The sequence below is a fragment of the Electrona antarctica genome, assembly GCF_951216825.1.
Source record: "Electrona antarctica genome assembly, chromosome: 22".
Lineage (NCBI taxonomy): Eukaryota > Metazoa > Chordata > Actinopteri > Myctophiformes > Myctophidae > Electrona > Electrona antarctica.
In genome coordinates this window covers 11,620,248-11,646,157 of record NC_136805.1, presented here as the reverse complement: position 1 = coordinate 11,646,157, position 25,910 = coordinate 11,620,248, and the positions used below count along the sequence as shown (strand labels likewise).

At 42.3% G+C, this 25,910-nt stretch overlaps 1 protein-coding gene across 1 annotated transcript in view; it reads left to right on the top strand.

The window, feature by feature from the left end:
* Positions 1-21,416, top strand: part of LOC306915484 (zinc finger protein 385B-like) — a 127,338-nt gene extending 105,922 nt beyond the window's left edge. Inside the window, exons 4-10 of the mRNA XM_079492826.1 lie at positions 3,047-3,213; positions 4,449-4,556; positions 12,219-12,384; positions 15,248-15,601; positions 17,125-17,330; positions 17,936-18,058; positions 18,825-21,416. Coding sequence (XP_079348952.1) covers positions 3,047-3,213; positions 4,449-4,556; positions 12,219-12,384; positions 15,248-15,601; positions 17,125-17,330; positions 17,936-18,058; positions 18,825-19,046 — 1,346 coding nt within the window. The 3' untranslated portion in view covers positions 19,047-21,416. The remainder of the gene's footprint in view (positions 1-3,046; positions 3,214-4,448; positions 4,557-12,218; positions 12,385-15,247; positions 15,602-17,124; positions 17,331-17,935; positions 18,059-18,824) is intronic.
* The last annotated feature ends 4,494 nt before the right edge of the window (positions 21,417-25,910 follow it).

Here is a 25,910-nt window from a genome sequence, read left to right as displayed (position 1 = left end):
ATCTCACAGAAGCGACATTGCAGAGGACGCTTTGTCCCAGACAAGCGTTTTCAACGGCCTGTAGCAGGCGCTGTGATACTCGCGGTCCACTTTTTCCACCACCGACCGAGAGAACGAGCACCAGCTTCGTCAACACACACGGAATGGTTTCATAGTAAAATGCGATTACGGATATTTGGCTCTTCAAAGTAAGTGTCACGCGTGATTAAACCATGGCAATACGCAATCGAGGGATTAATTAATAAGAGTTAAGCCCTGTTTTATAGTATATTCAAACAGTGCTGAGCTACAAGCTCAAAACTCTGACAGTGCAATGCATTGTATCGGCTAATTTCAACACATTTTGGAAGTTATTCTGAAATCGCCCATTCATAATGACTACTTTTACTTTACTTTTTTTTTTCTTTTTTCATCTCAAGTAAAATATTTGAATGCAGGCCTTTTACTGTACTTACCGTTTACTCTACTAGTATTTCTATATTATGGTATTGCTACTTTTACTTAAAAACTTTTACATTCAAACCTGGAAAGCATCATTTTAGATTTTAGCAATGACTATTAAAAATAGCAGTACATCTGCTATTTTTTAAAGCCCTCAAGGACCCCTGGGGGTCCCCGGAACCCACTTTGAGTGTCATAGATGTAGCGTACAGTATAAAGCAGTTTCTCCAGTATGTTTATCTAGCATGCTTGCAGTGTAATGCATTTTTATGTGAGTGCTGCGATGTTCACTCTGTGTCAATTTAAGGCTGTCTAGCCGTCTTTAAGTGCCTTCTCTCTGAAAGCACTTCTTCCCACAGAAATGAAATGGCATGGGATTAAATGAAAGCAAAAATAAAAGTAACATCCAGACATGTTGTGTGGACGGAGACTTTCAAAACTAGAAGATTTATTATGCCCAATTTGCCATACTGTACATGCCAGGAACTGAGTGGTGCAACTGGGAGCCTAGACAGTGTGAAAGCCTGTCTGGCGGACATAAACTCCTGGATGTCCCAAAACTTTCTTCAACTAAACTCAGATAAAACAGAAATAATCCTCTTCGGCCCTCCAGAATCCACCCAAATTCTAAAAGACAATCTTGCCAACCTCTCCATAAATGTAAAATCCACTGCAAAGAACCTAGGTGTTCTAATGGACTCAGACCTAAATTTTAATGCTCAACTAAAAAAAGTGGTTCAAACCTGTTTTTTCCAACTTAGGAACATCTCAAAAATCAAGTCCTTCCTGTCTAGCGCCGATTTAGAAAAGGTCATTCATGCATTTATCACGTCCCGTCTAGATTACTGTAACGCTCTTTACTCAGGTCTAACACAAAAATCACTCTCCCGTTTGCAATTAGTGCAAAATGCCGCCGCTAGGCTTTTAACCAATACCAAAAAGCGTGATCATATCACCCCTGTCTTGATGTCGAGTTGATTTTAAAATTATTTTAATCTCCTTTAAAGCTCAAAGAGGTCTTGCCCCTAGCTATATAGCGGAGCTCTTGACCCCTCACGACCCTCCTCGCAGCCTGAGGTCTGCAGGCAAGGGGCTCCTAAAAATCCGTTCCACGAACTACGTCACAAAGGGTGATTGGGCCTTCGCCATCCGAGCACCAAATCTCTGGAATGAGCTTCCAGAATTAATTCGCCTCACTGACTCCCTCACACGTTTTAAATCCCTATTAAAAACCCATTTGTTTCAAAAAGCATTCCTATAAATAACTTTTTGTTTTTCCTTGCCTTTTACTGATCTTGTGTTATCTTGATTTGTTTAATGTTTGGGTATTTCTTGTTTATTGCGTTCATTATGTTAGATCATGTCACTTATTTGTTTTTCTATTTTTCTATTGTGAATTTTCTTGTTATTCCTGTGCAGCACTTTGTGGCTCATGCCTAGAAAAGTGCTATATAAATAAAGTTATTATTAACTATACATTTATTGTCATATACTGTATTGCAGTGTACTGTGTGGGGGTCCCCGGGGGGGTCCCCGGGAACGGTCCAGGGCTCGTACTGTAGGTTCTCTCTCTGTTGCTGTGTGTGTTGGTGGTGTGTAGGTTCACTCTCTCTGTTGCTGTGTGTGTTGGTGGTGTGTAGGTTCACTCTCTCTGTTGCTGTGTGTGTTGGTGCCGTGTAGGTTCACTCTCTCTGTTGCTGTGTGTGATGGTGGTGTGTAGGTTCACTCTCTCTGTTGCTGTGTGTGTTGGTGCCATGTAGGTTCACTCTCTCTGTTGCTGTGTGTGTTGGTGTTGTGTAGGTTCACTCTCTCTGTTGCTGTGTGTGTTGGTGGTGTGTAGGTTCACTCTCTCTGTTGCTGTGTGTGATGGTGGTGTGTAGGTTCACTCTCTCTGTTGCTGTGTGTGTTGGTGCCATGTAGGTTCACTCTCTCTGTTGCTGTGTGTGTTGGTGTCGTGTAGGTTCACTCTCTCTGTTGCTGTGTGTGTTGGTGCCGTGTAGGTTCACTCTCTCTGTTGCTGTGTGTGTTGGTGGTGTGAAGGTTCACTCTCTCTGTTGCTGTGTGTGTTGGTGGTGTGTAGGTTCACTCTCTCTGTTGCTGTGTGTGTTGGTGCCGTGTAGGTTCACTCTCTCTGTTGCTGTGTGTGTTGGTGGTGTGAAGGTTCACTCTCTCTGTTGCTGTGTGTGTTGGTGGTGTGAAGGTTCACTCTCTCTGTTGCTGTGTGTGTTGGTGGTGTGTAGGTTCACTCTCTCTGTTGCTGTGTGTGTTGGTGGTGTGTAGGTTCACTCTCTCTGTTGCTGTGTGTGTTGGTGCCGTGTAGGTTCACTCTCTCTGTTGCTGTGTGTGTTGGTGGTGTGTATAGTAGGTTCACTCTCTCTGTTGCTGTGTGTGATGGTGGTGTGTAGGTTCACTCTCTCTGTTGCTGTGTGTGATGGTGGTGTGTAGGTTCACTCTCTCTGTTGCTGTGTGTGATGGTGGTGTGTAGGTTCACTCTCTCTGTTGCTGTGTGTGTTGGTGGTGTGTAGGTTCACTCTCTCTGTTGCTGTGTGTGTTGGTGCCGTGTAGGTTCACGCTCTCTGTTGCTGTGTGTGTTGGTGCCGTGTAGGTTCACTCTCCCAGGGCGCCGGCCGGTCCCTGCTGGCCTCCCTGTCTGTCCCAGGAGGACGGCGTCTCCAGCCCCAGACCACACCGCCTCACCTGGGCCTTAAACACTTCCTCCCCCTGAGGGTCAACGGATCCTCGCCCCTCAACCTCTTCCCCAACTTCAACATGGTACGCACGCACGCACGCACGCACGCACACGCATGAGAACACATGAAGACCTGAGGCCGATTTTACTAATGCCTTTTAAATCAGCACCAGTTCACACACTTTCAAAAATAGCAGGTGTACAAGCTCGCCGCGAAGCACGAAGGGACGTGCCGTGAGCTTGTATATCTGCTATTTTTTAATAGCCAACGCAACTTTTTTAATGACACCTTTCCAGGTTTTAATGGGTTAAAAGTGCCAAACAGCTTTGATAGAGCTTTTTGTGTCCCTTGAACTTGATTTGTTTTACACAGAAGCATTTTGCTATTCACACCATGCTTCTGTGTAAAACTTAGAAGAGCGAGTAATCAAGACAGATGCCTCCTTGGTGCTTTTGTACACTGTGGAATCGTCTTATACGCCAATACAGATCCCTGATTCCATAGCACTCATGCAAGTCCTCCAGCAAAACAGAGTAGAGCACTTATGTCTATGATTACAGCAGTTTTGGGCAATTTAGTTGATACAAACTGCGCAACTGAGCTTGGGTCCACATTTTACCTCACAGAGAGAGAATAACCTTCACACTAGACTTGCTGTTCCGTCAAATTAACGTGACAATATTTCGATCCTGTGTGTAATTGTCAAGATCTAATTATGATTATGAGAGAACAGGATGAGTCATATGACATGACATTTGTTGGAAACGTGCGCTCACCGTCCGCTCTGCCATATTGTCTCTTTGATGTGAACACAGAGCAATTTGCATGAAGGGTATGTGGGTTGATCCCAATGAAAAACATCAGCTGCTGGAAGAGGAAGAAATCGTCAGGTGGAAACCTCATATTATGCCACTGCGTAACAACATTTGCACGACTAGAATTGTCAGTGATGCTTTTGATCAAAACTGATTAGGACGAACAAGACAAGCCCCTGCATGAGTTTGTAACATGAAACATGTATACAAGACGGAAGTGTACTAATCACTCTGCTTTGATGTTGCCGTTTGATCGTGTGTGTGTGTGTGTGTGTGTGTGTGTGTGTGTGTGTGTGTGTGTGTGTGTGTGTGTGTGTGTGTGTGTGTGTGTGTGTGTGTGTGTGTGTGTGTGTGTGTGTGTGTGTGTGTGTGTGTGTGTGTGTGTGTGTGTGTGTGTGTGTGTCTGTGTGTGTCTGTGTCTGTGTCTCTCTGTCTCTCTGTCTCTCTCTCTCTCTCTCTCTCTCTCTGTCTCTCTCTCTCTCTGTGTGTGTGTGTCCATCAGATGGACCCGGTGCAGAAGGCGGTGATCAACCACACATTTGGTGTCTCTCCACCCAAGAAGAAACCCATCATCTCCTGTAACATCTGTCACCTTCGCTTTAACTCTACTGTAAGCCATTCTGCCTGACCCCTGTGTGCGTGTGCGTGTGCGTGCGTGTGTGTGTGGACCAAGTGTCCCCACAACTATAGAATTAGGCATTTAAAAGGTAGAGTGCGTTTCGAGCCTCATTTGTTTTTGTCCAAACCTGGCATCCTAAGACTGACAGCATATAATCGAAATGTCAGTCTTACTATTGATGATTGTCAGCATTGACTATTCATCTTCATAATATGGACTCAACTGTTTACTGTTAGTTTTCGATAATTGTAATCTTTCACAAAGACAATTTTAGATTGATCTCCTCATCATTCACTACGACTGTGAAAATACAATTTGAAAGCTTGTCACATGTCTCTTCCCAATTCCAATTAACACACTGCACTGTTGTCAGTGACAACACAGGCCGTTGTTAGTTAGTATTGTTTCTATTTATTTTTACACTTTACACTTTCAAAGTGAACAACAAAATGGTGCCGTGCATCAATTATAAATAATGTGTCTGGGTTCAGGGAGCCATCCTCTATTAGGGGTTGGGGCTACGGTTATACCTGATTTATATATAGATAGTTGTGGGCCAGTGTCACACACTGAATGTAGACAATCTACCTGGCAAGGGCTTGTAGATCGGTTATTCTTTTTTCTTGACTGTTCTAACATGACTTGACTGTTCTAACATGCCACATGGCCACAATTAGGACAACTTACTGCTTCATTAAATAGTAAAATAGCACACCCACATAACACACACACTCACACACACCTTCACACACACCAGCAGGGTTGTAGAACGGAGACTTAGCCATCTGGAATTTACTGATCTAATGTCCAAAGCCAATAAAGACTTCAAAGGTTTTTGCAACAAAGAACTGCACTACCGTAACATGAAAGACTGCCTTCATGTATATCATCCAAGACTGCACACTGACTATACTGCTTAAAAGGATCATTTAACTCAATGGATGAATTACCACTGAGGATTTTACTGTGTACATTACAGGACTCACACAGGGTACACTTGTCAAACAATCGATTGATCGATGTACATATACCGACCTACCGCCGGACCTACTTACATACATATCTAGAGGTCAATGAGGCATAAGCAGTTGTGATAAATGGTAAACTATACACAATCATAGGTATGAACACATGTTATTGACAATAATGTGCATAGGGTCCAAAACAAACACACAACATGTAGTAAATGTCAGGGGTGGAAAGTAACTAATTACAAGTACTACCTACTATTACTACTAATACTGTGATTTTTTCCCCGTATAAGACAATCTTTGGGAAAACGTTCTCGTAAAGAAACCTTTGGAGAGCATCACTGCATTACGGGTCCTGCATCGACCAGCATGACCTTGTAAAGCAGGGGTCTTCAACATTTCTTTCAGGCGAAGGACCCCTTAGCTGAGAGAGAGAGAGAGAGATGAAGCCGTGACCGCCACTAGATATTGTATAGCATTGTGTTGCAGATTCAACCTTTTCACAGATTTCATAAATTGCTTCATACATATTGTTTGACAGCACTATCATCAGTGCTGTGTATATTTAACATGTATTTTAAGACATGTAACAACTTAAACCCTCAATACTTACTATGTTTACTTACGTAAATTTGACCTTTGGCTCTGTACTTGGTCTGCTCTTTTCCCCCTCTACAACAAAACTCTTTGCCCAAAATAGTCGATCTAGATCTGCTACTTTCGGCATATGGTCCACCCCAGAATAGAGATGCTACTGGTTAATGAAATCACAAAGATTTGGTGGCCCCCCCTCTAGTAACCCCGAAGACCCCCTAGGCGTCCCGGCCCCTGTGGTTGAAGACCCATGTAGTAAAGAAAACGAGACAAATCTCTCAGTCCAGCAAAGTGATTTCTCACAGCCTCTACTTTTCCATCTAACTGCTGGATTCTGAGCAGAAACTAGTTTGCCCTGTTGGTTTTTCCTCCTTATCTCCTCCTGCTGATTCATTTTCATTAATCTCCCTCCCTTGGTTTAAACCTATTTACATTTATATTGTTTGGAGAAACTTGGTGGAATAACAATGACTCTTTCATTTCTGTGAACTGCTAAACAGGAGACAAGGCCCTAACACTAACCATATTTATCAGCCTAAATGCCCTTCTCTCTGTGTCACCATGTATCTTTCTCTTGTCTTGTAACAGTTAAATGTTTGCTCGCAAATATTGTAGACTTTTTGAACACGACTCTGTGTTGTCGCACATAAAACCGTTGTATTTCCCTCATAGTTTGTATACTGTACATGTATAAAGACGACATATCCTTGCAGAGAGAATGTACATTTTGTCACATTTTAGAGTTATTAAGACTTTTTAAACTATGCTCATACCCAGTTTTCCTCAGGGATGGGGTAAATACATTTTCATTTAATCAGTGGTGGAAACATTACTCAAATGTTTTACTTAAGTAGAAGTATCAATACTGCAATGTAGATGTACTGTTACAAGTCAAAGTTCAGAATTAAAAATGTACTTTTTTTTTTACTAAGTACAAAAGTATTGGCATCAAAATTTACAGAATGTCCCATTTCAAGTTTTCAAATCTATAAAAAAAACCTTTTGAAAATAGCAGATCTACTTGTAGATCGGCTATTTTCAAATGGTGTTAGTGTGTTTTGTAACAATAATCCAAATCTACAAAGTAACTAGTAACTAAAGTTTTCATATAATTGTATTTGAGTAAAAGTACAATATTTTCCTCAGATATGTAGTGGAGTAGAAGTACACTGGAAATACTCCACCACAGTAAAAGTACCTCAAAATTGTACTTAAGTAGGCTACAGTGCTTAAGTACATGCACTTAGCTACGTACTTTCCACCACTGTTTAACATTAACTACCATTCTCCTCTCCTCTGTGTACTGCAGCTGAGCCGACAGCGCTGTGTCCGGTGAGTTGGAATGCCAGGTTGCAGGCAGGTACCGCTCCCAGCAGGGGGCGCCACCACCAGACTAGCTGCCGGTTCAGTTATTTTTGGTTCTTAGTAGTCCATGAGCCAGAGCTCCAAAATGGAACGTTCATTTTGAATTGAGTGTGCAAAACCATACCTATATTAAATTGTTTATAGGGTCAATATAAGTAAATGTATATATGATAACCCTTCCACAGGAGTAGCTTTTTCATATTTATCACAGATTTTGTAATTTTCACCTACAGTAGGCCTATTAGGGGTGTAAAAAAAAATCGATTCGAATTAGAATCGCGATTACCGTTATGAACGATTCAAAATCGATGTAGTCTACTGTAGTCAGTACTAGTCACTTCAGATCAGCACAGCTGTATTGTATTGTAGTATTGAATCGAGAATCATTTTGAATAGACAATCGTTTTGAATCTGGAAAAAAATGCTTTAGAATTTAAAATCGTTTTTAGATTGAGAATCGAGTTGAATCGAATCGTGACCCCAAGAATCGGAATCGAATCGAATCGTGGGATTCCCAAAGATTTCACCTATACATGGTACCTGTAGGTGAAAAGGTAAAAATGTAATTAATAGTTATCACGATGAAACTTCCCCATGTTGATTACTTTTACTTAGACAATGCTTTATTGTATTACACATTTTCTGAAATTGTACATTTAAATATGCAAATTATGCATATAGGAAAATATGCAAAAAAATAGAAAATATGAAAAAGCTACTACTAGGCCTCATGTGGAAGGGTTATCATATAGGTTATCCTATAAACAATTTAATATAGGTTACGTTTTTGCCCACTAAATTCATAATTAACGTTCAAATTTTGGCAATTGGGCTGGCTCATGGACTAAGAACCAAAAGGAACTGAACCTGTTCCCAACCGGTGGAAAAGGGGCCCTGATGTGACTGAACTGACTCCTGGTTTTGTGGAGGACAGTTGTAGCTCGTTGTGTATGTGCAGCCTGGGCATCTGTGTCGGGCTGGGCGATCAATTCATTAACTGAAAATCCATCAAATCCATAACTGATAATAATAATCGGCTAAAAAAATCGGCTACATTTTTCTGATTAACCTGCACTTAACCATGTATTTTTCTTTGTTGTAGCCTACAATCGTGCCGTAGAAGAATAGTGAAAACAGCCAGTCTACAAACTCACTGCACTCCGAATCGTGATGCATTATTGCATTGTGAGCTTGCAGATCTGCTATTTCACTATATTTCTTTTTTGAACAATTTAGTCGTTGTAATCGAGGCAAAAGTTTGAAATAATCCTTCAGGAATTCATATCGCCCAGCCCTATACGTCTGTGTTGTGCGCACATGCATACAGCTTCTTGAACCAAAGTCATCCAAGGTGGAGACTGAGAGGTCTCTCTCTCTCAACGGTCACCCTTCAGGTGTGTCTTTATTCCGGGATCTGTGTCCACCGTTTGCCTGTCTATACACTTTGGGCAGTATTATGCGTGTCTTAAGTGCCAGGTCTTATTACTTAACTTAAGACCTGGAGGCGTGGTCAATGCTGTTTGGCCACTCAGAATAGCCAAATGGCATTGATCACGCCTCCAGGTCTTGAGTTAAGTAATAAGACCTGGTACTTAAGACACGCATAATACTGCCCTTTCTCTCCACGTGCTGCACCATTCACTCTCTGTTGAAGTTACTATGCTGGCACATAGTAAACGTGGAGGCATACTACTTTAGCACACTAAAGGTCGTAACAGTAGTATGCAGATTGGGAAGGTATTTGTCCCTCTTGACTCGGCGGTGCTGAATGGCTAATGTTCTCTGACATTCAACGTCGCTAAAGGGGTGGTCGGCCGGCCCCGTGTCTTCCCTGCCGCACACTTTGACCTATATCTGTCCGCAGATAGCTAGGCTTTTGGCAAAGTGTTGAAGGGCAGACTCGGCCCGCCACTCGCTATGCACTATACATGATGTTTGTAAGAGATCACCTTTAAATGCCATGGATTTGAATGTGCATACCACAGCAGGGATCATATACACTTGTATGCCTGACAGCTGGAATGGGAGTAGGAACTTGTGTGGATATCAGCAGCATTAACGCCAGCCAGATATTTTATGTAGAGCCCAGACGATATATCGGTCTGGCCAATATATCAGGCTCTATTTTACTTTTGAGTGGTGCAAGCACTCCTACAACCAGCAATGTCCGTCCGTCCCTATGTCTGTCTGTCTGTCTGTCTGTCTGTCTGTCTGTCTGTCCGTATGTTTAGGGTACCAACAGGGGGCGCTGTTGCACCACTCACTTCAGACAGTTCTGATTTTTTTAAGACATAGATATCGGCCATTATGCAGCCGATGTGTCCCGATTTTTAACCACTTTTCATCTGTGAATGGAAAATGTTTGAAAGTTTCTAAAATCTTTAGAAATGTTTCAAAAATAGCCGATCTACAAGCTCACAATTAGTTACGGTGCCAGGTGTTGTGACCTTACAATAGATCAGCTTTTTCTTTTTGATAGGGCTTACACTAAGTAGTTAAATATAATCAAGTTCAGTTTATTTGTGTATTCTGTATTTATTTGTTCATTCATTCAATATTCATTATTACATTTTCAATATTAACTTATGAATACATATAACACTTTGAAATGGGGCCCTTACACACGTAAATTGTACAAAACAAATGACCCCTTCGCAGCTGTTATGTGTATAGGTTGCATTTCCTCCTCTCCCTTAGGCTAGGGGTTCTCAACCCGTGGGTCGCGACCCCTCGGGGGGTCGCCAAATTATTTTAGGGGGTCCCCAAATTATTTAAAAAAAAAAAAAAAAAAGGGGGGGGGGTTTAAATTTTATTTTCACGATTTTTCAAAAATAGCAGACCTACAAGCTCGTAGCGCGCCACTCGGTGGCGCGCTATGAGCTTGTACATCTGCTATTTTTCAATAGCTAAATTATAACAATGCTTAAAACACCAAAAGGGGTTCCCGCCCAAAATGGTTTAAGGTTATTGTAGCAGTCAATTTATATTGGGGGTCGGGAGGGGGCGGGGCGGGGGTCCCGAGACATTGCCAAAGCATTTCCGGGGGTCCCCGGCCAAAAACGTTGAGAACCCCTGCCTTAGGCCATACTTTAATCCTGAAGCGAATCGCTCCCAGACCTATACATATAATAAGTAGCAACTATATTTTACAGATTCTATAAAAACATGAATATAATAACACAGTGATCTCCGTTATCATCAATGCATACACACTACAGCATTGCAGCGTTGATGAGGGCAGAGCAAAGTAATAACTTGAATCTGCAGTCTACCTCTAAACAAGGGAGATTGGGCCTGCAATAACAAGCCGTTTTGTTTCAAATCAAGCCAGCTGACCCCCACACCCATTCCTTGTCTATCATAAAGATTTACACGCACCAATGTCTATGGCAGCCAAAGTGAATCAATTGAAACAACAAAGCTGCTGGCTGCTGCCTGTTCCAGGTTTGTTATCATCTGAAGTGCAGAGGTTGGTACATTCAGTGAGTGCTGATCTGAAAACGAGATTTCTGACATAAAAAGTAATAGGAAAGCTTTATATATATGCAAAGTGCAAGAAACCACCAGGGTTTTAATGAATAAACTTCAAAAACACTTTAACCACACAAGATTTTGCAGGGGAGTTCCTAAATGCAGATAAATTGGATAGTAGCTTTACCATTGTAATTCAGTTGAGTTTTAGAGCTTGATAGTCAACACATTCATGCAGTGATCGGTAGCGTTGCGTCTCATTGAAACCTTCATACAGTGCATATTAGAGGTCTTCACGGCACCGAATGGACCCACTGTGGGGGTGGTGTTGGCCGCTCCGAACATACCCGGGGGTCACTTCTTGTGATTGGAACGGCTCCGGTTGACCGGTTCGGTTAGGACCCCGGGTATTTTCGGATCTTACCCGAAGACCTCTAGTGCATATATTACTGTACGTTGAGGTATTGTGAATGAAATATTTAAATTAATGCTGCTCAGACAGTGTTCCTCAAAGTGGGGGGACTGACTTGAAAAGGTTCGAGAACCACTGCTCTAAGAGACCAATAGCAAATCCTAAATGGACACAGAGTTTGTTGTGTGAAAAGTAGAATCATCATCAAGGCCACAGAGCATTTTGTGCAGGGGGAATGCATCAGTGGAGAGACTGGGGGCTGCATGGCCGCGAGACACCTCAAGTCAAACCGATGTTCACTCGACCACCGCTGTGATGATGATGATGATGATAATGTGCACCCTTCCCCCTACATCCCACATACACACAACCCACCCTCACCCTCTGGGGTCAAGTGCACGATCGCATCATTCTGGCACACAGAAGCGTGAGCATCAACCCGACTTGATGCTCAGCCATCTGTGGCGCTGGGACTCTTAAAATGGAGATCACCTCACATATAGTAGTGGGGTCAAGTCCATTGAAACGTGTATTGGTGGCACCTCATGGAATTCAATGTGAAAATAAATGCTCCCTGTTCCAACCTCCCTCTGTGCTGCATCTTTCCACCATATTGATTCCATGTTCAGTGTGATTCTGACGCAGGTATGACAATACCCATGTAGTTATTGATCTCATGTTATGCTTGAGTGATTTAGATATTTCAGTGTGGTGGATATTGACATGTTCTTTGCTTTTTCTTTGTGTGTGTGTGTGTGTGTGTGTGTGTGTGTGCGTGTGTGCGTGTGTGCGTGTGTGCGTGTGTGCGTGCGTCCACTTATGTGTGTGTGTTGTGGCCAGACCCAGGCGGAGGCCCATTACAAGGGCCACAAACACGCTCGCAAGCTGAGGGCCCTAGACACACAGAGGAGGAGACAGAGAAATGTCCACAGTCCCTCGTCCGCTGGTAAAGACCGACAGAGAGAGAAAGCACCACCCACTGATACACATCTGGAAGATGTAACGGGTATAAATGCATCCTTTTTTTAATCATTCTTTTCTTCCTCTGAGTAATTACCATAAGTACTCCAGGTTTCCAGGTTGGTGCACGGTATAATTCTGTGTACAAATGTAACCAGCGGGTCCATTTGGGACCACACTGAGGATTTTACCGCGTGGCTGGCGGCTGCCACTCAGCTGCTATAATTACGTGCTATTACCTGTCGTTCTATTCATCAAGTCATATGGATAATTACTGCCGAATGAAAGTGTGTGAATACCAGCACTATTTGAAGAACGATGCTGTTGTACTACGACTTCCTTCAATGTTTTCCAAAGCTGTCTCTCTGTCTGTTTTGAGTTTGATGTTAATTTGAATCAGAAGGATAATATACAATCTTATTCTTTAAACATCTTACCTTTTGCATTACAGTGACGGTCTGTTCTGGGAGAACAGAGCGAGTCTCTCTTTACATCACTCTGAGATTGCCTAGCTAAATCCCTGTAGCTATGTAAGGTAGTTACTACACAACTATTCAGGTTTCAGTGCTAAGTAGTTTGAATGTTGTTGATGCTTTTGACAATTAACCAAATTTTACTATCAGTCCCGTTGTTAGCTGTTCATCTATTTGCACTTTTGCAGTCATTGAAGAAGCAAAGTGATACAGTAATTGGTGTGTAATGATTGTAATCTGTCTCTAGATGTTTGATATTTATTTGTCTGTCTCCACAGAGCCAGGCTTGTCAAGCATAAAGCCAATAAATTCATTGATTAACTTTGTTTACATACTTTATTGCAGTTATTATAAGCAATATGACGTTTAAATGCACCAACACATAACAAGTATCCCAAATATTAATAGTATAGCCATACTGTATATTGGTGTGTGTGCTGTGTATATACAGTAAGGGTAGGCATTAAGGTTTACAAGAGAAATATGAATGCACAATTGGCAAAACCCAAATGCAGAAAATCACAAGCAAGGTAGGTGAAAATAAGGTGTTTCATTAAAACCAGGCAGGGGTTAGAGACAGCGGCAGGCGGGTGTCTTGGCTCAGGTTAGTGGATATTCAGGTGGTGGTTTGGCAGAGGGAACAAACAAACTGGCACAATTGACTCGTGTCAGGGCGTGAAATTGACAAACTGTGCGTGGCGCAATGATCTGGCTTTTGGTGCAGGCCTGCAGGGTGCTTGTAGTGTCGTGCAGATGACTTGATGATAGCCAGATTTGACGATTGCTGAAGATGAGCAGGTGTGCAGAGAGAGAGAGAGAGGGAGAAAATAAATCTTGCTTCAGGCATGCATTCAGACACACAGTAACTATACTTTGTGTCAATTTTCACAGGATCTTTACCAATGCTTTAAGATTTACTGTGTACTACAGTGTGTAGCCAATTAGTTTGGGTATAGATAACGTTTGCGTTATGAATAAAATGCTGTTTCAAACGGTCCCACAATGAATGACACAATTTACTACAGTAAATTATGTCATAACAGTTTAAAAATAAAAGTGTCTGCCCAGTGTGTTCTTTCAATTGAGGTAGTTTATCTTTGGGATTTAAAGTTTAAGGTTTGAGTGAAAATTATGGGGGATTATTTTTATATTCATACATGAAAGTGTTTCATGTGTCACAGAAATATCCTCTTATATAAAGGATAGAATGATGATGAAATGGGGAATGTCTACGTGAACGAGAGCTTGCTTTTCTATCTGGTCTTCCGTCATACTGATACAAACGTGGCCTCTGTGAGAAAATATGGTTGTGAACCAATTCTCATACGGTGACCTGCTCTCTCCATCTTTTATCATTGATTCTTCTCTTGCCCCCCCCCCCAACAACATAATGACAGGTTTGTTACATGCAGAGGTTGCCATGGTAGTTGATTGGTGGAGATGCAGGGAGCTGGCAGAGACGGGGAAAGGGAAAAGGAAGGACATACACAATGAGCATTGTGTAACATGCAAAATCATTTTTACCGCAGATTATATATATACTGGTTATTGAAATGGTCATGTCAACACTGTTATCTGCCTGTGTGTAGAGGCAGCCTGTGTGAAGAGGCAGTATACACAATTGTGCATAGACCCTCCCCCAATAATGCACGCACGCACGCACGCAAATGCACACACAGACCTACCTCCATATTTAAACATCACGCACATACAGTAGAACGTGACACGTTGCATATCAAACTGCACTGCACTGTTTTTTTTACACAGTGGGTGACACCCAGACATTATGCAATTTATACAACATAGTTTGATCCTGAATCCCATTGTAATTATTTGAGAAGATTATTGTACTGTGGGAGAAAATGCCATGTTTTCTGTGTTTTTCTTTGCAAAAATACGGAAATGTATGCACAATGACGTTTAATGTCAGTAAGCAGGTTATGCACACTTACTGTACGTACTCTTGACTAACCAGTATGGAGTCGCAAGTGCAGCAACAAATCTGCCTCCCTGCCCAGCTCCCCTCCAACAAACACTGACAGTTGTGTTTGTTGGAACTTGGAATTCCTATATAATGCAAAGGATTTGAACCCCAGTCTCCAGGATGGTGTGCAGGACATTTTGGCCATTTGTTTAAGCCATAGTTCAAAGAGCATACTGGCTCACAACAGGTTGCCTGCAATCATTGCTATAGAGTGTTTGTTAAGTAACACTCTCTGAAATGTGATTTACTAATTTCATCGTATCAGTTCCCTCTCCCGATTGGTTGAAATTGGTATCCTTACCTGAAAATGTATTTTCTGTTTTCTAAAGAACTGGAGAGACGGGGAGACGAGATGAGACCCCTGTTATTGAACAAACATTCCTATAGGAATGATTGCAATGAGTCACTAGAGAACCTTTAACTGTTCTACTGTTTTGTCTGTATGCACCCAGGCTTAAGCTCCACTCCAGCTCCCACCCAGATCACAGTGGAGGACATACAGGGGACCTCATCAGCCCCTGCTCCCGTCTCTGTGAACCCGGCCGTGGATGCAACCTCCGTCCTCTCGCCCATGCTGTCCGCACAGGAATCTCCGGATGTCCAGCTCTCCGACCTAAAGCAGGTCACGCCCACGGTGGAGGGCCCCATCCCTGGTCCGGCCCCGACCTCTGACCCCAAAGGCACAGTCCCGGGAGGTCCAGAGGAAGGAGAGGAGGCTAAGAAGAGCTCGGCTAAACAGCGCCTCCACTGTCCAGTGTGCAAAGTGACGGTCAACTCCAGCTCCCAGCTGGAAGCTCACTACAGTGGTACGTGTCTCAAAAGGGTCAAAGCAGGCAGGGTTCAAAAATAGGCCTTAACCGCTTAAGCCCTACAAACTGCCATGCTTTGCTTGACAATTGCTGATTGATCTGCAATCTGTTGCCAAATATTTGCCTACTATGACATGCCCAGAACAGGTATACTGCTAAAGTTCTCAGTGGGATGAGAACAGCTTGACACTATTCCTATTTTTAGATCATGATGACTACAGTGCACCTTATCACACACACATCAGTCAAGTGTAGTCTGCAGTAATGCCCAGAGCCTCTCTATTCAAATGAGGTTAGAAAATAATATTGACATTTATTTTTGAGGGACGCTAGCCCCTGCGTCTTATGCCCAACTTTGTGTGCTTGTGTGTACCCCATAGCGATGCTTTGATTGGTTGAGCAATGTACATACTGTATTAGGACAGAAAATTGAGGACGCCAATTGTGATTGGCCGCTGAGAAGTGAGGACGCCAATTGTATCGCGACACGACTCGGAATACCATTTTAATTTAATTTATTTATAAGTAGGCAGGTCAAAAAGGTCAAAGGACATGGCCACAATCAAGGCCATGGTCAATATGACATAATTTGTTATACTTCAGGTATAAATAGCAGGTCTTGAAAACTGTGTAGTTTTCTAGTTTCTAAATATAAAGTGTGCACTACAAGGCCCATGTTTGACTTTGCACCTCACTGTCCTCATTGTGACATCATGGATCTGAATCTCTGACTCATGGCTTGTGCTCGTTACACTTTCTCTCTCAGAAAGCAGAAACGGCATAAAGATAGAATGAAACATCACACTCGTGTGAAGTGAGGGTCGCCCGCTGTATTTATATCGACCACATGACGTCTTGCGTTGTAATTTAGAGCCTTAAACAAGGACTTGGCTGGCAAATGATTCACGTCTTAACCCATTTAGGCCTGACGTCGAAATAAAAAAAACATTCGCTCTGAAAGAATATATATTCAAAGATTTGTGCCGCATTTTTAAGATTTTTCAAAAATAGCAGACCTACAAGCTCGTAGTGCGCCACTCGGTGGCGCGCTATGAGCTTGTAGATCTGCTATTTTTCAATAGCTAAAGTATATCATAATGCTTAGTTGAAACAAAAGGGGTTCCCGTCCAGAATGACTTAAGTGCTCTAAAGAAACAACCATTGGTAATATCCTCAAAGTCCATAGACATGGCTGGCAAACGATTTACGTCATAAGTGCTCTAAACAAACTTTACAAAACCCATAGACTTGGCTGCCATATGATGTAATCTTCAAAAGCCATGTATTGTAGGGGCTAGTTAACCTGACTCCGCCAGATGGGGCAGCAGAGAGTACACTGGGTTCCCCTCTCCTGCTCCCATCTGGGAACTCTCAGGCAGACTTGATGCCCGGGCACAAAACGGCCTGGCCAATCAGCAGCAGCTAGAGGCGGGATCAAGGCAGCACTGTGTATGGCTTGCCCCTCAAAAGAAAAGTGAATGATGACCAATTTGTATTTCAAATCTGATTGGTGGACTTAGGTTCAAGGCACAAACAAATGCTGGAAGGTCAGAATGGCAGCCAGTCGCGACGCAGGTCCAAGGTGACATCGTCACCCCGGCCCACCCAGCGGACCAAGCAACCAATGGCTAACAAGAGCAGGGCGGCAGGGGTAGGCACGTCCAGTCAGACGTTCCACTGTGAGATGTGCCAGCTGTCCGTCAACTCAGAGACGCAGCTAAAACAGGTAGGCATTAACAGCTTCAGTTTCATTTACAGGTTTTAAGTTGTTAAATAAGTCCATTGAAACTGACAATTTGCAAGTGTTGACTTGTTGCCATATGTAGTCCTGAAGAAAGCAAGGATGTTACAGAGACACTGGAGATGGAGTCACTTGGAGGGGGGAGGGAGGGAAGAGGGGTGAAAAAAAAGTCCTGGGAACTGCACCTGTGTCCTATGTATACATAGAAATGCTGTTATTGTAATTCTTTTTCCAAATAAAATAAATATTATTAAAAAAAAGAAAAGAAACTGACAATTTGCTAAACTTATTAATGACCAACGGTATGCAGATTGACACCTACAATGTTTTGTAGCTCTGTAAATAGGGCTTAGTTTGTCTTTTTATTCAATATTTTGGACCAACTTTGGTTTGTGTACAGGACTGCCAAATACGGCGTGGCGGTCCGGGCACCTGCAGTGTGTTGCCGGTTCGATGTGTTCATACCAAACATTTTAATTCCTACTCTCTACCAGCTCACTCCACTCTCAGCTCACTGTTGAATTATTGATGCTACTGTTTGTCATTCTCTCCAGTTTACTGACTCCATCTCTGCTTTCTGTCTATTCCAGCACATGAACAGCAGGAGGCACAAGGAACGATTGGCTGGGAAGCTGGTCAAGCCAAAGTTCAGCCCCTTTAATAAGGAGTTCAGCCCCTTTAATAAGGTCCTGCCCAGCACTAATATGTTAGCGGTGAGAACACTGCACGCACGCACGCACGCACGCACGCACGCACGCACGCACGCACGCACGCACGCACGCACGCACGCACGCACGCACGCACGCACGCACGCACGCACGCACGCACGCACGCACACACACACACACACACACACACACACACACACACACACACACACACACACACACACACACACACACACACACACATACTTTTTGTTCATGTCATAATCGGTGAAGATTTTCCCAGAAAAATTTCCAGAAAATCTACAAGCTCACACACATGTCAACATCACATCACTACAAGTTTGTAGTTTACAGACTACCAAGCTTCCTAGTATAGGTCACATACATACAGAATTGCTGTGGGAGAGTAGTTGCAGGTTCCTCCAGTCAGTGGCAAATATTGTGCATTAATTTACTGCTGCAGCCCAGGTTGTAAACTGGATTGGAACCTGCTGAGTAAGCCTACTTGCTCAAGTGAGACCAGGATTTAATTGTGACCTTCAGGCAGTACCACTTGTCAACCAGTAGGTGTCCTACCTGACCACTACATTTCTCAATAGAAGAGCAGGGAGACCAGATGAAATCATGTGTTCATTATACAGTAACATTACTGTAGGCCCTACAGTATTGTATTAAGATATACCATACTAGCAATTAGCGTTTCATCCACTAAAAACAATGATGGACTGCATTGACATGAACAGTAATATTGTATGATTACTGTATATACTAAGATTTAGAGCTGGTGTCTGTTTTGCATCTCTCCATGCAGACCAAGCTGGCCCTACAGAAGCATTTGGCCAAGATCTTGCCAGCGGGGTTCCTGGCCAGTGCCCTCAACCCAGCCACCCTGTGCACCATGGCCTCTGGACCGCTGGCTCTACGGATTCCACCCGGCTTCTTCCATGGACCCCTGCTCAGCCCCTCGCTCTTTAGGCCTGCACCGGGTCCCCTAAGGGCCACGCATGCACCCATCATGTTTTCCCCCTACTAGCAGAGAGTCCAGCCCAGCTATCGTACGTTGCAGCCTGGGCTATATAAAAGCGAAACCTTTAACCTGGGCACCGTTGGACTATCCAAAACGTTGAGCCTGCTCTTGTCCTGGTAAGGTCAAACTAAAGTATGAGGGACACAGGAACACTATGCATCCAGTGACAGTGATAGAAGCATGCAGGTCCAGTTTGGCTGGCTCAGGTACAGTATGCAACAGCCCCTGGTGTGGACCCCAGTGCTGACTACAACATCTCAGCATCACAATGGAAGGTTCCTGGATCAGTGTTTTTTTCTCGGTAGCTGTTGAATGCAGCTCCCTGTGGTCTGGACACTTCTGGAGCCATAAAGACTACTAGAACAACGTTTTTAGTTTCCTGTTCTATTGATAAGACTACAGTAGATCAATGCACTAGGTCTGTTGCCAAAATCCTATCACTTTTTAAGCCTGTCCAGTGGCATTCTGCGCGACGAATTACATGGCGGAGTATCGCGAGTTGCAAGCTGAATGATCCAGGGACCTTGGAACAGGCAGTGAAGACTGAAGACCACCAATAGAGCAAACTGGTTCCCCATCAATGAAATGAAATGATTACTATATTTACCCAGGGTATCTGGGCTAAGCTCAAGAACCTACTTATGTTTTTGTTCAGACAGTTCTTCATGGACAAAATACCAGCCATTTTGGCGTGTTTTAAAGTAGCAGTCTGCCACTTGTCACCTGTAAAACATGTGTTGTAAATGGGTAGTTTGTTGTTAATGCTGGGCAGGGTACTTCCCACAGACAGACACTGATGGACCATAAGTGATAACTGAGTTTTATCATCTTAGGATAGGTTTGTTCATTCATGGGGGAAATCCTGGTCCTGGTGTACAATTAAATCGTAAATAATATATTTATAGATTAAGCGCTTTCTTCAAAGCTCTTAAGCTAGAAACGTGTGAAATAAATAGCAATATTATAAGAAATTATAATAATTTAAAAGTATATCATATATATATAAAGTACTGGTACACAGTCATGAAAAGGTGGAACTATTTAGAATGATATTATTAGATTAGAGCCCAGGGTTTCTAACTGTGCCCCTGAATACCTCTTCTGTTTTACTTCTCACAAAAAGCAAATTTATATTATTGTCCAATGAACATGTTGACTTCATTACTAAGTCCTAATCTTTATAGGAAGACTTAACGTTCGAGTTTGGAAGTGATTGCATCTTGGCAGCTATACGTTTTGATAGAGTTGTGTAGAGTTAGGAAGGAATGTAAACAAAGACGCACGCCACCGGCAGTGGAGCGCTAAAGGAGAGTGAACGACCGACATCCGGTGGAAGTGGCGGTGCCATCAGAGGCAAATTCTAAGTATTTCTTCTGTTTTGATGGGTTCCCAGATTGTGTGTACAGTGACAATCAAGCAGTGTACATCCAATCCAATCCAATCCACTTTAATTATAAAGCACATTTTTATACAACAAGGTTGAAACAAAGTGCTGTACACAAAGAAATACTAAAATATCAAGGAAAAAAAAGCAACAACAACAGTACATAAACAGGGCAACATAAGGACACAATGCAGTGGAAGCAGCAACTCTTAATCGGTATGTTCAAATGCCAAGGAGTACAAGTGAGTTTTCAGACGTGATTTAAACACAGACAAGGATTGAGAAGCTCTGACATGAGGTGGAAGTTCATTCCACAGTGTGGGTGCTACAACAGAAAATGACCTATCCCCCCGGCATCCAATAACACTGTTCTCAACTCTGCTCCAATTGGGACTTTTGCCAGGTACTGTACTTCATACAACTCTGGGCTAAGCGAGTCCCTGATATTCTGGCTACCCAAGACCATCGTTGAGAACCATTGTTGAGACCCAAGACCATCGTTGAGAACCATTGTTGAGACCCAAGACCATCGTTGAGAACCATTGTTGAGAAAGGACCTTTTATTTCTCACAGCAGACAATTGACATAAAAGCGGTACTGTGTGTAATATGTGCAATTCCTAGAATGAGCTTCATGCTGGCACACAGAAACTCCATTGAAACAGACACCGAATGAATGATTAGGAGATCTGGTGTGCATTCTCTCTCAGACAGAGAGCTCGTTTTCCTTTGACCCAGAGCTGTAATTCAGCACATTTATCACATTGGCTAATGAACAAACTCTGATGTTGGTGCGAACGAACTCTGTGCTGAGCTTTATATACTGTGTAAGTGCCAGAAGGCTAATATGTTTTCCCATGATCAGTATGAAGTATCTGTATGTTTTTATTAAATCCATGTTTTGACATTCTTAATTTAAATAAGTTAAGATTTACAGCCAGGGCCAGCTCTGGGGCCCACTGCATAAAGGGGTTTGAGAACTTTCGACCAATGAGCTTGACTCACAGGCTTGCACACAGAGGTAGTTTGTGACGTAGATGCATAGAGGACACTATACTGCGCATGTGATGACATCATGGCCCAAACACGGAAATAATCTTACCATACTATCCTTGTGCTTTTTACCATGTTGTTAGTTTAGCACAGAGAGAGGTTTAAGGTGATCAATCTGTGTCCTCGCCTGATTCAACCCAACAATAGGCCATTAAGGTTAAAAACCCCTATACTTATAGCTTGGGAGCTCCTAATCCAATTGTGCCCTATAGTTGATGGCTCATTTTACTACCCTGTTTTTTATTTAAGCAGCTTAATGCTATTTTATCTCAATTTGAGAGACTAAACAAAATCCCAGTTTGGGTAAAATAGCTAAACCTGCTCCTAACATATCCATAGGATTCTAACTACTGTACGTGAGAGCCCAATTTGCTATTCTTGCGTGAGTTTATAAGGGTCCTGTTTGTCACATCCTTTGTAACCTCCCCTATGGCTTATTTAACCTATCAGATAATTGATCCCTCATCATGATCTTTAATGGAAACAATGTCTCAATCACCACCCCTGGTCACTTTTGATTGATTGATTGATTGATTGAAATATTTATTAACAGTTTGCAGAATTACAGTACATTTCAAGCACAAACTCAATACAAAGGCTGTTAACTGTGAGTGGACGACCCAATTAAGCATTACACTTGTTTACAAGAGGGTCCACCATGTTCAATTCATCAAAACATTTAGAGACAAATAGACACTTCTATATAGACAAAGAACAGAACAGGAATTCATCATAATGGAGGTAAAAAGGGAAAAGAAACATATACAGTGAGGGGGAAAAAGGGGGGGGGGGGGCAGTGGGGGGGATTCAGATTTTACGGGGGGCAGTTTCGAATTGCAGCCATCCGTAGGTGCCCTTTGCAATAACAATGTCACGTTTCTGTGGTGTTGAACTGGTTGCAGCCCCAATGTCTCCTACATAATTATGATAAACAAAACAAGTTTTTAACGATCATTGGTATGAGGCCATCAGGCCGTCTGTTGCGCAACCAATTTAGTAAACCTCTCCCTACTTGTTCTGTTTGCAAAAAGGTTTGGTTCCATCATGCCCCCATGGGTGCGCTCCCTAGCAGACATGATTTTATTGATAGATTGAAATTCTTTATTATTATTTGGATTAACTCAATCTATCATATTTTTCCTATAGAGATTGATAGATGTCAAAACCACGGTCAACTAGTTCTGCTTGTGTATATAGGATTTCATTCCTTTAAACACTAGTAGTAAGACTTTTAAACATACATTTCTTTTAGTATGCCCTTTGACCTCATTACTCTCCTACATACACCCTTCCTTTACACTCATGTTCTTACAATAATATCAAGCCACTGTAGTAATAAATGATCATCTTGTTTTCAAGTTCAGCGTTGGGCCCTTATAGGCGTTGGCCCATCTGTGAGTATTCTGCACTTGACAACGGCTCCCTGTGTTGTCCTGTTTTCTCCTGACTCTAGCAGTATAAGTTCCTCTTTGTCACCGATGCCAGAATCAACTTCCTTTTTCATCTCTTACTGATATTTATCTCATCACTAAAGCACTATAAGTTTAACCTATGAGTTTAACCTGAAGGGTCTCCCTAGAGCAACCCTGTTTCAGAGGGTCTTTCTGAAGGGTCTCCCTAGAGCAAACCTGTTTCAGAGGGTCTTTCTGAAGGGTCTCCCTAGAGCAAACCTGTTTCAGAGGGTCTTTCTGAAGGGTCTCCCTAGAGCAAACCTGTTTCAGAGGGTCTTTCTGAAGGGTCTCCCTAGAGCAAACCTGTTTCAGAGGGTCTCGACTAGAGATGTCCTGATACTGTATCGGTATTAGGAAAAGTATCGGATCGGCCTTTATTTGTCATATCGGATCATATCGGTATCGGCGAATATGCCAGTCTAACCACAGATCCGACACAGGGGTAACGGGTTGATACTATGCCAGGTAAATAACCTGGGACATGTGGAGTTTGCTTTGGAGTTGCCCAAACTGCAAGTGCACATTTGAGTGAGGAGTCTGCTATAAACACAACACCAGATATATAGCTATAAACACAACATGAGATCACGACACTGGTATCGTTATTCAGTATCGTTATCGGCTAACACAGAAATTGAGGTATCGGGATCGGATCGGAAGCGAAAAAAGTGTATCGGGACATCCCTAGTCTCGACATATACAAACTATACTGCAGACTGGGTGACAACCTGTATGTGCTGGGTGAGCAACTTCATTGAAATGAATGTGCTGCGATTTCCGGTGTTCACTCTAGGTTTTATAATAAGTCTATGGTTGGAATAAAAATATATTTCAGTTCAGCAACTCAATACAAGGAGTGCCCATGTTCCACCTGACTGTGTTAGTCATCCTAGCAATACATATTTTAAATTTGTTTTGTTTTTTTGTGTATAACGTGTTGAAATTCATGACTAGCTTAACTGTACATCCATTGCAATAATGTAAATTATTTGTTATAAGAAAAGGGTATTGTTGTATATGACCTTATAAAATATTTCTTTTTTCACTTAACCGTTTCTTACTTTCTTCAAATGAGCAAGTCAAAACTCCAAGTCATTTGCTTAGTGAGCATAAGGACCTGGCAGGATTACAACCAGGGCATGTGTTCAATTCCTGTCATATAAAGATCCATACATTAAATATAGATGAGACACTTTGAGTTCACTGAGCACTACGGTTGCATTTTTCAATTAGATCAAGTCTGGCTTCAACATTGAACATAAGCATATTCTATTTTGTATCCTAAATACATAGGCTACAACATCAGCTATAGAACCCTATAGAGTGTGTGTGCAGTTTGGCATCGACCGGACCAATGGAGCCGGAGATTAGCTGTACGCAGACGGACGGATTTAATAATCAAATATGGAATACTGAACATTGAACAGCAGATTATAAATCTGTTGTTTTGCTGATTAGGCTACATTGTGCATTTTATGTAGCACTTTATTGCCATCTACTGGTCAATTTAGTAGAATCCTAGTTTCAAAATAAAGTCTGTGTCTGTCCTTGTCCCCAAGCTCTGAGAAACATCTGACTGATTGGTGTCAAACGTTGTATGTGTATTGCTGAGTACCACGAGGAAGTGAAGTGATTTATTGATTGGTTGATTGATTGATTGAAAATTGAATTCACAGTATGTAGAATGGGTACATTTCAAACGAAAGCGCAAGTCAATACAAAAACTGCTCCGAGGATGTAAACTTGTTTACATCAGGGACAATTCATCAGAACATTTAAAGATTTACAAATATAGACCTAAACTTCTATGAAAAACAGGATATATAAAATATTATACAGTTAAAAAAGGGAAAAACATTGACACATTCTGCGCTGTGATTGGCTGAGCATCGCATAACGGGTGTGCCACATGGGCCAATATAAGTGGCAGTGGGAGAGAAAGGGGGGATAGAGAGAGTACATATACAGTATGTACAGTGGCGCTTTGGCATGGGGGGTCAGATCAACATGGAGTACATAGTACAGTACGCACAGTGGCGCTTTGGCATGGGGGGTCAGATCAACATGGAATTAATTCTGTACTGGCATGTCTTGAGTGTACAGGAGTAGTCTGTATATGTGGCACATCATTACACCCTGTGGCCACTGGGGGCGCCAGTGAGTAATTTATGTTAATTTATGTTAATTTATTCATAAATATAAATAGCATAAATCATAAAAATCATAACTCATAAAATATAATTAGCATAAACCATAACTCATAAAAATCATAAATATAATTAGCATAATAATTATTATTATTAATACGTATATAATCGTTTTATTTATGTATGTGATGTATTGCCATGCTTTTTGTTCTTGCTTATTATAAATCGCTCTGGATTAAGAGCTTAAGTGTTTTATAACATTAAGTGTATAAATCAGCCCCCATCTCTCCCTCTCTCTCTCTGTCCCCTTTGCGTGCGTGTTTTTCATGAAGGGGGGTGTGACAGTCTCTCACACCCCAAAGCCCCACAGACACAGCGTCTCCAGGGGTGAATAGGACAATAGAAATTTTAGATTAACCTCTGTGTGGGGTGGAGGGTGGGGGGATCCCTTATCTTTTTGAAGTGCCAGCTGGCAGTTGTAACCCCCTCCCCCCTCAAAACATTGTTTGTTGTGTTAATGTGTTAATTAGTTGGAGTTAAAACCGGGTGGGGTCCCCTTTCTCTTTGATGGGGTGTGTATGCAATGTGGGTGTGTGTGTGTGTGTGGGGGCCAGGGGGGATGGGGATCCCTTCTCTTTGAAAGTGACAGGTGACAGGAGACAGGTGACAGGTGACAGGTGACCGATGACAGCAGCTGAAAGCTGACAGGAAAACACACAGCTTTTGTGTTGGTTTAGCCCTAGCATTGCAATTTCCAGGCGCATATATACGTTGGAGTAATGGGTGTACAGTAGGTGTACACTATTGAGTACAGGTAGGGAAAAATAAAAAGTATG